This window comes from Notolabrus celidotus, chromosome 12 (genome assembly GCF_009762535.1).
Source record: "Notolabrus celidotus isolate fNotCel1 chromosome 12, fNotCel1.pri, whole genome shotgun sequence".
Lineage (NCBI taxonomy): Eukaryota > Metazoa > Chordata > Actinopteri > Labriformes > Labridae > Notolabrus > Notolabrus celidotus.
The window spans coordinates 30,241,521-30,254,754 of NC_048283.1; the positions used below are offsets into that span (position 1 = coordinate 30,241,521).

Genomic DNA, 13,234 nt, shown 5'->3' on the forward strand with positions numbered 1-13,234 from the left:
TTCAATAAATTGTCTCTGATTCAGTATATTATTTTGCTATGTTCTTGTTTTCATGTTGTGGGCTTTTGTTTGCTTTATTTAGTATGTCTGATTTTGTGTTTTGTGTGGCTGTGTTTGCCTTGAATGAAGACAGAAAGATGTAAAAAGCTGAAAAAACAAGTCAAAAAGGTTTGGAGAGAGAGAAGGAGACATAAAGAGAAAGAGACACAGAGAGAGAAACAGAGACATAGAGAGAAAGAGAGAGAAGGAGACAAAGACCAAGACAGAAAGAGACAGAGACAGAGAGGGAGACAGAGAGAGACAGTGAACTAACCAAAAGACAAAGATACGGACTGGGCAGCTGGAAATAATATGACTAAAAGCCACAAAAATACAAACACACATACCAAAATACATGCACACCTGTATTCTAAATGTAAAAAAATATGCAAACACATAAGTACACAAACTCATTCAATCACTCCTGTAAATACACACCAAACTGACACACACAAACACACACAGTTAAGTGTATGCAGAGACAGGCTTCCTAGCTGGCTGCTTCCTGGCATTAGCATTACTGCCAGCTTCCCCCCTCTGTGATCTGATGCAAGTTCAGCTTCTCTACTCCATCTCTCCCTCTTCACTTTCTATTTTTCCATCCCTCTCTGTTCTCACTCTTTTCCTCTATTGTTATTCTCTCTACTTGTCTTTTCTTTTTTTTTCTTTTCACTGTGCTTTGAACTGCCCTCTATGTATGTATCACATATCTCTCACAGTCTTTCCCCCTCTGTCTCTCACCTTCTGTCCCTCTTTCTTGTTGTAGGGTGAGAAGTTGTAAAAGTCTGTTTGTCGAGTTCTCTCTTTACATATCTTCCTCTTTCTTAGAGGAGTTATTTCTGCCCAATGCTCTATGGTGTAGCCTCGTGATGAGCCACAGATGAGCATGCTGATGGACCAGTTTGTCACAGGAGTCCTCATTTTGCCAGTATGTTGTATATGACCTCTAAACTAATTTTGCAATATATTACAAAGTCGTACACGTGAGCTGTAAATAATGCTCATCTTGGTTTTCTTCAACATTATCAATCTGCATTCTTCTCTCTCCCTCCCCTTTGGAGCTGGTCATGCAGCTGCTCTCAGGCAGAGGCTGCTAAAAGGAGGCCCTGTGCACTGAGCCAGAGTCAAAGCAGCCCTCCAACCTCCACCAACACACACAGAGTTATTATCATTCTCTCAGATCAAATAATGCAAATGAATGCACACAAGTAAACAGGAACATATGCATTTAATTAACATCCACAAACAACCCTCACATGGTGCTGCAGGGAATACAGAGACGTCCCAACACAAAACACAAAGGTTTTGCACTTAAACACCCAAATACGACACATACAAATAGTGCTCATGAGCAGTTATGACAACCCTTGGCACAGCCATAAGTATAACGAAAAACTACAGAGAACAGGTGGAGGGATTAAAGGTTCTATAAAGGAAAAAAGTGCATGACTTTAAGCTAATATAAGACTCGTCTATGCAAAGGGGAGAGAAGAGAGTGGCGTAGAAAGCATTATGGCAGCACTGCAGTCAGGGGTAACCCTCTTATCTTCTAACACCCAGCTTTGCACCTAAATTTGCTTATTTTCTAACAGAGCCTGCTCGCTCCTTACTGAGAAGTCCCAAGATCAAATTGCAACACAGTTGTAAAGGCTCACTGCAGATGTGACATATTGTACGTGAAATAGCAAAAGAGGAAAATACATGCACTAGTCTAACACATAACGCAAAGGTATGTTGGTATTTAAAAACTGTTTTGTAACTGAATATAAATGTTTGAGATGTTAGATAAAAAAATAAAGCAGGTTCTGAGAACAATCTCATGAGGAAAATACTGCTCTACTATATGTTAAACCATAAACCTGAATCAGTACAGTACTGGATTAGATCATTATCACTTTTTCAATAAACAATCATAAGTTTCACCTGCAGCCCCTGTGTCTTAGCCCTCATCAATTCCTTTTGACTAGTGTTCTCCTTTCCTGGAGATAATGCCCTCTGAATGTGTGTTTCTAAAAACCACTGAGAGCCTTCAGAACACGTTAAGACTCCGTGAAACACCCCACACTGTGGAAGCTTTACGGCTAAACCCCTGTAAAAGACACAGAAAACTTTAGAAGGGATGATAAGTGAAGGGGGAAATGATATTGAGTGGGTTTTGAAAGAACAGCTTCCCTGTGTCGCATAAGGACGCATAAAGTGTAAATTAGTAACATTAGCCCATAAAATTTCAATCTCTTAATTCTATTAGAAGAGAGAAAGACCGAAGAGAGACGAAGACAGATGGACTAAAGAAAGAGAAGAGAGAAAGTGACAGTGACAGAGACAGACAGGAGAGTGTGTGTGTGTGTGTGTGTGTGTGTGTGTGTGTGTGTGTGTGTGTGTGTGTGTGTGTGTGTGTGTGTGTGTGTGTGTGTGTGTGTGTGTGTGTGTGTGTGTGTGTGATATTTTTTTTTGGGAGGGAAAGGTGGGGGGGGGATAGAAGCATATAGCAGTAACCATAGTAACTAAGCCCAGCCCTGACACTCCAATCAGCAGGATTGCAGCAGGAGAACCCCTGCTGAGAAAAAACACACACAAGTATTTGTAGTTTTACTGGTCATCTGCATGTGCACACAAACACGATCACGCGCACACACACATAGGGAAACAGAATAGCACAGACACAGAACTACACAGAGGACCCCTGCTGGGTAAACACATGAACATGTCTGAAAAAGCCCGTGCACACTTAAAAACAGAGGGAGAGAGAACCCCTGCTGAGTCTATAGATGGACACACGGTCATAGACACAAACAGACACACAAAGACACACCGGCACAAACGAGCAGCTTTGTCCTTTTCTTAACAATTTGTCATCCTATGGTAGCAGCAGGGATGTTAGGAGGGTAGCAGAAAATATGTTCCGCCATTTGTCTTTAACAACAAGCGCCCTGAAAAACCACTGCTATACCACGGTCGGCCATTTTGTAAATCGCCGTGACGACTCAGTAGCTGTAAGGTGTCAGAACATGTGGCGAAAGCGAAGAAAAAGACAAACAAGGAATGGAAGCGGATGTGGCATCAGAACTCCTGTGGCGAGAACGGATTTCATTCAGAATAAAATGGATGTGAATGAGCAGAGAGAGAGACAAAGACGAGTGGAGAGAAGGTAGAAGAAGAGATAGACAGATAAAGTGTGTTTGGTTCTGTTAAGGGTGAAAAGAACACATAAGTTAGAGAAGTTACAGATTTCCCCTCCATACAAAACTGCTTTTGTGATGAATTAGTTCAGCACCACGCTGTCTCAAAGTGTGTGTGCAGAAGGAGGCTCATTCAGGTATCTGAACTGCCTGTGTGTGAACCTGTCTACCAACATTTGGGTGTAAATAAGTCTGTCCAATTACATCACTATGTTGCTAAACACACTTGTTACTAGTATATTAAGTACACTGAGAAGAATTAATGGCATGTAACAGAGAAGTCCTAGAATAAAGACTACATTCAAGTTCTTTGTTAAACTTGTTTTGGAAAGGTATTGATCAACAGCATGGTCATTCTGGATGATCAAGTGTATGGTGCAGTATAACTAAGTATATTTAAAGTGATAGGTACTTATATACATTTTTGCCCATCAATGAGGGGGGCTGAATACCAGCAAGGCTGCTCTGACCACAGGATTCAGTTCATCAGCACAAAGAACCACAACCTCGAAATGATGTTGACGAGTAATTAGAAATTATCTAAGTTTTATTATTTTATTTTTTTTAAAGAGGTTCCACGATGATGCCTTTCTACTACTTAATAATGTGGGACTAAGAACAGAGAGCTGATAAAACTCACACAAGTTGGAGGGCTGGGGGGGTCAGTACCTCTAGTGACAGAGTTGTCTTGAAGGTTGTTAATGCCACCTGCTGGTTAACACTTGTACTACAGAGTTAAACTGAACAGAACAGGTATCACCGACCACGATTTGTTCACAGGTTTTCCTCCACATGCTGCTTGCTGATATTTCCTCAAACAGCAGGGATAACACTGAAAACATATGACATACATGCAAATTGCACAAAATCTAAGATGTGCACTTTAACCTTATAGAGGATTTACAGTAAATACATTAACAGCTTTGCACACTGTTGTGTTGTATTGACTTTTGGCAACCATGTTGCATATGTTCCTATTTTCAATATCTGTTTATCACAGATTTAAGCACATCCTGAGGTTCTTGTATAAACTGCCACCATGTGGTGTAAACTGGTACTGCAGGACCAACGTCCTGAAAACATTTGAAAGGTTCCAGAACACCCCTGTAGTAACTCTTCTCGTCTTCAGTGTCATTTTGACCATCCACGTTTTTTTGAGGGAAAAAAAATGTTTCTTTTAGATTATTTTTTATTCTCAGAGACACACCATAAGGGCAATAACTCAACCTTAAATGTGAGCAAAGCTTGCATTGGAAACAATAAGAGTTGAAATGAAAACCTTAATAACAATGCGAGCGCGGGCATGCATTTGTGTGTGCGTGCGTGCGTGCGTGCGTGCGTGCGTGCGTGCGTGCGTGCGTGCGTGCGTAAATTACCGACCTCAGGGACTGAGCTGTCCTCTCTGAGTTCGGTGCAGTGCAGAGCAAGTAGACCCATTACTCTGAGAACTTTGCTTTTCCTGGAAAACATATTTTAAAATGAGCAAAAAGTTGGGTTTTGTTTGCAAATAAACAAAGGAATATCCAACAAAATGTTTTCAATAACTCAAATCTTAAACTATTAAGGAGCACAATGCTGCTCTCTGGTTTATGGAGAAATAGATAAAATAATGTACTTACACATCCCAGTTGGGAGCATGTCGTAACTGCTGAGTCAGTCCTGAAAGCTGAATGGCAGAAGACAAAGATTGAAGAGAGAACAAATATGGCTGCCGTAGAACTGTTATGTTTGAGATCATTTTTTGCATGGTAAGATATTACAAAATCATCAGTTTTTAAAAACATATATGTTCTCAAATATTTGCTGTTTAAGGTCAGAGGAAAACGTCCTTCTGTAAGTCCTTTTTTAGAGATGAATAATTCATTGGGACTGTTTATCCTTTCACTACACTAATTACTACCACTTGACTATTGACCAGCTGGGGGCAATTGCAACTATCTAGTCTGTTTTCATCTTGTTGACAGAGCTCTTCATAAAAGGTAAAAACAAAATGCTGTAAAATCTCATACAGGAAGCAAAAGGAATCAAATAAACTAAAATTGGTAATGACAGTATGTTTCAGGGGTCAAAGATTTCAACTTATCATCAACTTTATTTTACAACTCAAGCATACTACCACAGAACAAGGACTACCAATGTTGTGGTAAAACAACTGCATCAAACTTTGAAATGTTTTTTTTGAATCCATCTAATGATAGTGCAACATTTTCTAACAGTGATCTTAAGTGAAAAGACATTCTCCTACCAGTGTTGAGTTTATCAGCCTGTTAGCTACAACTTTATGTCCAACTACACAGCAGAGGTAGCACAGCAGGTTGAGTTTTGAGCGAATGGCTGTGGAGGATGGAGGAGCAGCAGTGGAAGAAGGAGCAGAGAGATTCTGGTCTTTAAGGGATGAACAGAGTTGTAAGAGAAAGACAGTCCACTCTTCATCTCTTAAAGATTTCAGGTCCTCAACTGAAGGAGACAAGAGGAGGAAAAAGTCAGCCATAGAATAAAGCTGGGCCATTGACCATACACTCCATAGAACCTCTGATCTTCTAACCTTCTGATAAAATACAAAATCTTAGTCATTTACTGACTCAAAAATGAATTCCCCACACCTGAATACACTGGTACACAAAGGTTTTTGGAATCAAATCGCACAGGAGAACTCTTAAGAATCTGTGAAGCAGAAAGAGAAGTCACACAATGAGCTCACTGTTTGTCATGTCACAGTTCAAATGTGTCCACCATCTTTTTTTGTAGTTCCTAAGTTCATGCGCTGTTCAGTTAATTCAGTAAATTCATACAATCATTTTTTATTACAATAAAAAATAACATCTTTGGTTTTGGCATGCTAACATACCTCGTGGTGAAAGAAGGTTATAAGGACGTGTCTAACACAGGAGAAGCTTCTCATAATGACACGTAGTATTTTAGCACTAAGACATTTTTCACTACTAAGTATTTAGTGTCTAAAAACTACCCCAGCAATAGCCTCAGTAAATACTGCAGGTCTGTACCTTTGGGTTGTCCAAGACTGGGGTGACAGTCAAATCAGAGTCAGTATGAAGAAGAGACTTCACTTTGGATGTGATGTCTGTCCCTGTGCCGGCCTAAGAAGATCGGGGGAAAAAAAGACAGAAGTGCAAAATAGTGAACCTCAGCAGGAGAGGAGTGAAGCATTTACCAGAAACTCCAGCAGATGGAATCACAGGACAACATCCTTGATTATTAGAGGAAATTAGATTTTGATATATTTTAACAAGCAGGGAAACAATTCAGTGGTACAGTTCAAGTTATGTGCTACATTGCCAAAAATCACTCCTCCTGTGAGAATCATTTACAGACAATGATACATTTTAGCAGTAACCTGAAGTGCAGGGGTCTTGTTTGGAGGTTCTGAGATACTGCAGCTTCTTCTTGAGTTGGCACAGGAACTAGAAAGATAAAAGGAGGAAAATATCAGATAAACTGCTGCTTCTGACTAGTAGTTGGAAATATGCACAAAAGACCAGTGCACTGCAGCTTATTCTGTAGAGTACATCATGAGTAGTGATTAGTAGTGTGCAAGTACCACTGAGGCCACATATTTGAAACATTTCTTTTTAAAGAAAGTAATAAGCCATTCATTTGCTTATTTGGAGATATATGAAGATGACCCTGGCACAGCAGTATGCAGGGACAGGCAGCAGATAGTCTGAACTGAATACCTGAGCAGGAAAATAGCTTCAGTGTTGTCCTCATCCACTCCACTCTTTGGCCTGAGCTCCGACATATTATCTGAAGGAGGATGCACACAAGATGCTGAATCAGATCTTTTTAGGAGGAATGAAAATCATCAAGAAAAATATTCCCTCACACGATGTGTTGATGATGATTGTGAGCACGGTCTAACATGTCAGTTCAAAGTCTCCAATAAGTGTTCAAATGAGTTGAGATCTGGTGATTGCAGAGACACTAGTGTACAATTTAGATCATCTTTATACTCATCAAATCATTTAGTGACTTGTCTTTCCCTGTAGAGGGAGGTATATTGTCATAGTGGAGAGATTGGCATGTAGTCAATGGCATGTGTACATTGTGAAAGAGCTACTTGTATAAAGCCGGTGTTGAACAACCTTGTGAAACATTAAACGTAGACATCAGGTAATGTGTTACCCAGTGTGAATGACTTATTGGGTTGCAGTGTGTGGCATATTTGCCGGGCTGCAGTTAGCTTGGGGTCATCTTCTGTCTTTGCCTCCACTTCCTCTCCATCCTGCTTTTCCTTCTCCCCATCCATGTCCTGGCTGTCCCTTAAGGCTCCACAGGTTGAGGCTCTGACAGAGCGTTGTGAATCAGTCTTTCTTTCAGAGTGACTGTGAGTGGTTGAAGTTGAAATCTGTGACAGTATTACTGTCTTAGAGGTGATACGTGCTGGCTGCTGGACGGCAGAGTGGTTGTTTGGAAGTGTGTCTGCTTCTCCTGGAGGGAGAGGGTCAGGGATTCTTGTGTGTCTGTGAAGGTATTGACAAAGCACACAAACACAAGCTATTCCACTGAGCGTAAAGTCAAATATATTTGAACTATTGTAAACTTTGTAAACTTCATGGTAATTTTGCAAATAATTATTTATGAACAAACCTTGAGCTATCTGAACCAACACCTTTAAAGCCATTTCTTTGCTTCTGTTCCTCTTCTTCATCATCCTCCTCTTCCTCCATAAGTACTTCTGTCCAGAAAGGGTGGTCTAACAACTCTACCCAGTGCATCCTAAACCACAACACAAAACAACTAAATTCAACATTTGGACTCAAACACATGACGCCACGCTAAACAAGAAAAGAGGCATACAAAAAGTTTTGCAGTCAAAATGATTCTGCATGAAAGAAAGTTAGCACTCTCTAGCAGTCCATTGTTATTGAAGTCACACTTAACTAAAACAGTTCTCAATTCTGTAAGGAGTTCATTAACACATAAAAACTGTGCAATATAACAAAAAATCAAAACATCAAACAATGTGGTGTTTGTCAGTCAACTACTTTAAGGAAAACAGCACAACAATCATCAATCTGCTCCCTATTGTCTAAAATTGATAATATGTTCTTAGTTGTATGTCCGTGTTATAACATCAAAAAGTAAAATATTGCACAATTTCATCCTAACTTGTTAGCGGTCACAGCAGTAGTAGAAAGACTTCAACGTTGAAGTTTTTTGTTGAGTGCTATGTTTGTGTGCGCTGTGTCTATGAACCTGACCTCTTATCTGGGTTTTTGTTAAGCAAGCCTTTCAGAAGGTTCTGGAAATCCTCACTGGGAGTACTGGATGAAAAAACTGCAACAAAAAACACAGATTATATCCTTCATTAAACAAAGAAACCAACAATGAGTGTGTTTTTCAGCCTGCATATGTGTCTACTGTATGTACTAATGTGAGTGACTGTGTATTACCTGTCTGTCTTGGAGGTGATGGTTCCTGATGTAAAATCTTCTCAGTAAGTTCAGTGAAGCTGTCAGAATCAAACGGGGGCTTACCTGAGACAAAAAAGGTTAAGGTTTACGATATGGCTCGCAAGTACAGTAAAAATTGCATGTGTAAAATACTCCTCAGCTTCCAAAGTTTGGTTTTCATCATTTCATTCATTTTTCTGTTTTTTACCCTCAAATTCTCTTTTCTGCCCTTGTGTCTTCATTTCTTCCGTTGCTAACTATCCTGATAAGTTTCTTTTAACTGCCCTTTTTCTTCTTCCCTTCCCAAAGTAGTTAGTCTGTGTTTCCCCCTCCCACTGACATTAAGTCTAGTGTAAGTCTGTGAGTGTGCATGTGGGTACCAGTGAACATGTAGTAGAGTATGCAACCCAGGGCCCACAGATCAGAGCTCATACTGGTTTCTGTGCCCTGTAAAACTTCCGGGGGGCTGTAAGCTGGAGAACCTGAAAATAAATACATACACACATCAGGAACATTTAAGGTTGAACATACATGCAGAAATTTAAGTTTGGAGGAGCTTTTGTATTTTTGCACCTTATTTGGAATACTGTGAAGGAAAATGATAAACCAAATCTTAAAATTACTGAAGAGAAGTTGACTTCTTCACTTAGTTATCATACAGAACACAAAAAATGATTTTTATTAGATCACAGAGTCAGCTACTTAAAGGTGGAGTAGGAGATCCTGAGAAAGCCGCAGCAGTTAGCTTGATTTTGAAAGCACACAGCCGAACAGAGCCCTCCCCCTCCATTCAGAGCAGCCTGTAGGGAGAGGGGAGGGACACGCCTCCAAACACATGAACGCGCTGTGGCAGACTCCAGCTGGAGGATGACGTCACCATAGCTAGCTGTGGAGCGGCGAGCGATTGACTTTATTTTCATCGGAGGAAAAACACGTCTATCTCCCATGTAAGTAAACCGATTATATTACCACATTAAAAAATTATGTAATTAGTTAGAATGCACAGCATAGCCTGCATGTTAGCTTTATGTGTGTTTGTTTTTTATCATCTGAAATACAGCTAGAGTAAGTTGTTGCTGCCGGGCTAATAACTCCGGCTAGCCATGTTTATTTTGATTTAGCATGTCATGATGTTTAGTTACTAGACGGCTACAGTGCCTATATATTTATTAGCGTTCACCATTGTTGACAGTCTTCATTTTCGTGTTGGAACTGCAACATATTGACTGTTTTTTGTGCTTGTTAGAGCTCTCATGATGACTTCTGATTACGATCCTGAGCCAAGCACCTCAGGTCGGAGAGGACGAGACCGGGGTCGAGTGCAAGGCAGAGCCATACGAGCGAGAGGGAGAGCAACGACCGGGGACGAGCTCCAGATCCTGGGGACAGCAACAGAAAATTCCGCCATGCTGCACTGACAGGTTGTTGTCTGGCAGCATGGAGCACTTGGTGCAGGTCATAGAGGAGTAATACCTTGTTGCTGTATCTGGAAAATCCGTGACCCTTCCACATGGACAGTATAAAGGTTTCAGTGGAGAGTGAATGAAACTATGACATGATTACATACAATACTTGTATGGTGACCCTTTAGTTCCTTTGTATATATTTTATCTTCATGTAAAAAAATACTTGAGTGTGCTGTGTATACATTTGTTAAATAAATCTTTAAATTTACACTGGCCTTCTCTCTTCAAATCACAAAATAATTTAAATCCATATCAAGTAACATACAACATTATACACAAATAATTGCAACATCAAAGAGTTGTTTTACATTTACTTTTATTAGAAAATGTATTTATTACAGAAATAAAAATAATGGCTGTTGAAGGTAAACATGTTGGCGTGGATCATCCGGCCTCCTTGTTCTCTTCTTTGGCATCCCCCAGTTGCTGTCAGCTTTCTGTGCAGGATTTAGCTCTGGAGGTCTGTGATGTACTTGTAGTCCTTATCCACCTTCATTGTGTACAGGCTCCACTTTTTTGACTTCTTGTTAAATATTGTGCAATACCTGACATAGAAGAAAGAATCAGAAGTTTAGTCAAAGGTTCTCATTATCTTACAGCACTGTGCATTTGATTTCGATCATAATAACCCTTCCTTCAGCCCTGTATGTAAACAGTTATTTCTTCTAGCCATGCAAGGAGTTGACACCACTATCACTAGTGTGTGCTTAGTGCCTACTGCAGTGTGTATTGTGCACATATGGTACATATACTGTATTTCTTATTGATATCTTCAATATTATCTAATATTTTCAGAGTAAGTGATGTCAAAATGTGCTCTCTCCCTCTTTGGAGAGGACGACTGTGCCCACAGATTATTAATACAATTATTCTGTGTATTTGATTCCTCGTTGAACACTTTTATTCATGCTTTCCTTCACCAAACCAAGCTTTTAGAGAAGCAGCTAACATTCACAGGATTTTTTATCAGCCAAACTTTTTGTCTCTCATCTCTTTAGTCTGTATGGTGTGGTCTCAGATTGCGATTTAGCATGCAGATCACGTGAAGTGAAAGAGAATGGTTTGAATTTTATTTTGTGCGGACATTAAAAAAAACCCTTCTGCGTACGTAAATCAAAAATAGCTCATAATAAAAAAGAGAGCAGTATTTATACCTCCACGCAAGCAGTGGTCAAAGCAACGTTCATGTTCATGGAGTTCTTATCGGGCCTGAAACTCACCGGTCAGAGGGGGACTCCGAACACATGAAACAGCTGGGGTGGAGGCCTCTGCGTCCCGTGTTTTAACGGTGTGGACGTCCATGTTTCCTTCTCGTAGCTATGAAAACACAGACAAGACGGCATTTAGACTTAGTACAACACCCCATTCATGCTGATGAAGAGCAACCGAAGAGCTACCAGCTAACAGACTGTATACAGGTCTCTATAAAGAGCTAGTAGCTAACAGACTGTGTACAGGTCTCTATAAACAGAGCTACAAGCTAACAGACTGTATACAAGTCTCTATAAAGAGCTACAAGCTAACAGACTGTGTACAGGTCTCTGTAAACAGAGCTACCAGCTAACAGACTGTATACAGGTCTCTATAAACAGAGCTACAAGCCGTTAGCCGGCCGCTAGCATTAGCCGAAATTATCGCTAACTGTCTCATAGATGAACTATACCATGAACACAAAGACAAATTAAATGACATGATTACCTGTCCAGTAGAAAATCAGCAACCATGGCGTCGCTTCAGAGACCCTTCAAATCCTTCAGCCGTCGCAGAAATGCATCCCGAATATTGACTCGTGTTTGTATCTTCATCCAGTGTTTTTAAGTCGTCTCCTTTTCCATCACAGTCTCCCTCTTCTTTCTCTGTTTAGCGGCAGAACTTGAGGGCAGAACTTGAGCTAAATCGTTGGTTTCTCTCTCTCTGACATGTTTATCAGATGTTCTGCGTTAGTGAACAGCCTGTTGAAGACGATCTCAGTCAGGTCACGCGCACTCCTGTAAACAGGAGGTGTGTCTTTCGGCAGGTCACAGGTCATCCGGCCGGTCAGCCAATCATTGCGCTCGGTGGCGAATGAATGATTGGACGAACTTATTGCAGTCTAGCTGCTGACACAGACAACTGAGATTTCTCATCTCAGTGTTAGATCACTTTGTGTATTACTCCCTATCGATGTATACATCGCTTTTTGCTCGTGATTGAGAAAAATGCATCAAAATAACATGTCCTACTCCACCTTTAAGTCCCTCGTCTTCCCTCCTGCTTATATAAAGTCACTGACCTGTTGTTTTTGTTTAGACCAAAAATATTTCGTGTTTTTTTGCACACCCAAACAGCATGGCAGCCTCTCAATTTGGCTGCACTCATCACAGATAGCATCTCACATTGCACTCCCAGGTTAGCTTCTTCTTTAATAAAAATGCAACATAAACAAGCATAATTACATTGAACTCTGACCTTTTAGTCTTTTCTGCACACTGTCAAAGGTGTCCATGGTTTCTTGTTCTTCTGCACCCTCAGATGTTGAGAGCATGCTAAAGAAATCCTCCAGTGTCTCTCCTACTACCTTGGCCAGACAGAAGTTACCTAACTTCAGAATGCCACTACCATCCAACAAGATCTATGAAAAACAAAAGGAGCGTAATGATATAACATGATATGATAATAGCATGATATGATAATGGAAGTCTTGTTTAAACAGGAATTCAGATACAAACCTTGGAAGGATTTAAGTCAGAGAGAATAATTTCTGACTCATGGATGTATTTAAGTCCTTTAACCAAGTCCCATCCAAATCTCTTAACCACATCTTCTGACAGACATCCATCACGGCTAATTACTGACTCCAGGGAACCACCTGATGGATAGAAGTGATAAAGAGATAAAACAGAGGTCACTGTTAAAGAGCAAATTAAAGACACAACAGAGCAAGCATGACAAAAGCAAAAATCGATTTAAGACTGGTACTTGTTTGATAGAATAAAACAATTCATTATGAGTTACAAACTCAGGCTCTGACAATTTAACAAGAAGGTCTTCTATACAAGAAGTTATTTTGCAACACAGTTAGTATTATAAAACTTGAGATAAGTACCTCGTGTCTATCTCAAATTTAAAATTGAAAAAGTAGGCAAATGATTAAGTT

The 13,234-nt window shown here is 40.1% G+C and overlaps 1 protein-coding gene across 3 annotated transcripts in view; it reads right to left on the minus strand.

Annotated features, from left to right (window-relative positions):
* Positions 1 to 13,234, minus strand: part of ulk4 (unc-51 like kinase 4) — a 91,451-nt gene that overhangs the window by 75,071 nt on the left and 3,146 nt on the right. For all 3 annotated transcript variants that reach the window (XM_034697892.1, XM_034697891.1, XM_034697893.1), the window contains exons 4-17: positions 12,807 to 12,946; positions 12,547 to 12,709; positions 9,013 to 9,114; positions 8,633 to 8,716; positions 8,441 to 8,516; positions 7,827 to 7,955; positions 7,362 to 7,699; positions 6,914 to 6,983; positions 6,574 to 6,640; positions 6,224 to 6,316; positions 5,822 to 5,882; positions 5,464 to 5,675; positions 4,838 to 4,884; positions 4,599 to 4,677 (exon numbers count right to left, since the gene is read on the minus strand). In XM_034697892.1, the coding sequence (XP_034553783.1) occupies positions 4,599 to 4,677; positions 4,838 to 4,884; positions 5,464 to 5,675; positions 5,822 to 5,882; positions 6,224 to 6,316; positions 6,574 to 6,640; positions 6,914 to 6,983; positions 7,362 to 7,699; positions 7,827 to 7,955; positions 8,441 to 8,516; positions 8,633 to 8,716; positions 9,013 to 9,114; positions 12,547 to 12,709; positions 12,807 to 12,946 (1,661 nt within the window). The remainder of the gene's footprint in view (positions 1 to 4,598; positions 4,678 to 4,837; positions 4,885 to 5,463; positions 5,676 to 5,821; positions 5,883 to 6,223; positions 6,317 to 6,573; positions 6,641 to 6,913; positions 6,984 to 7,361; positions 7,700 to 7,826; positions 7,956 to 8,440; positions 8,517 to 8,632; positions 8,717 to 9,012; positions 9,115 to 12,546; positions 12,710 to 12,806; positions 12,947 to 13,234) is intronic.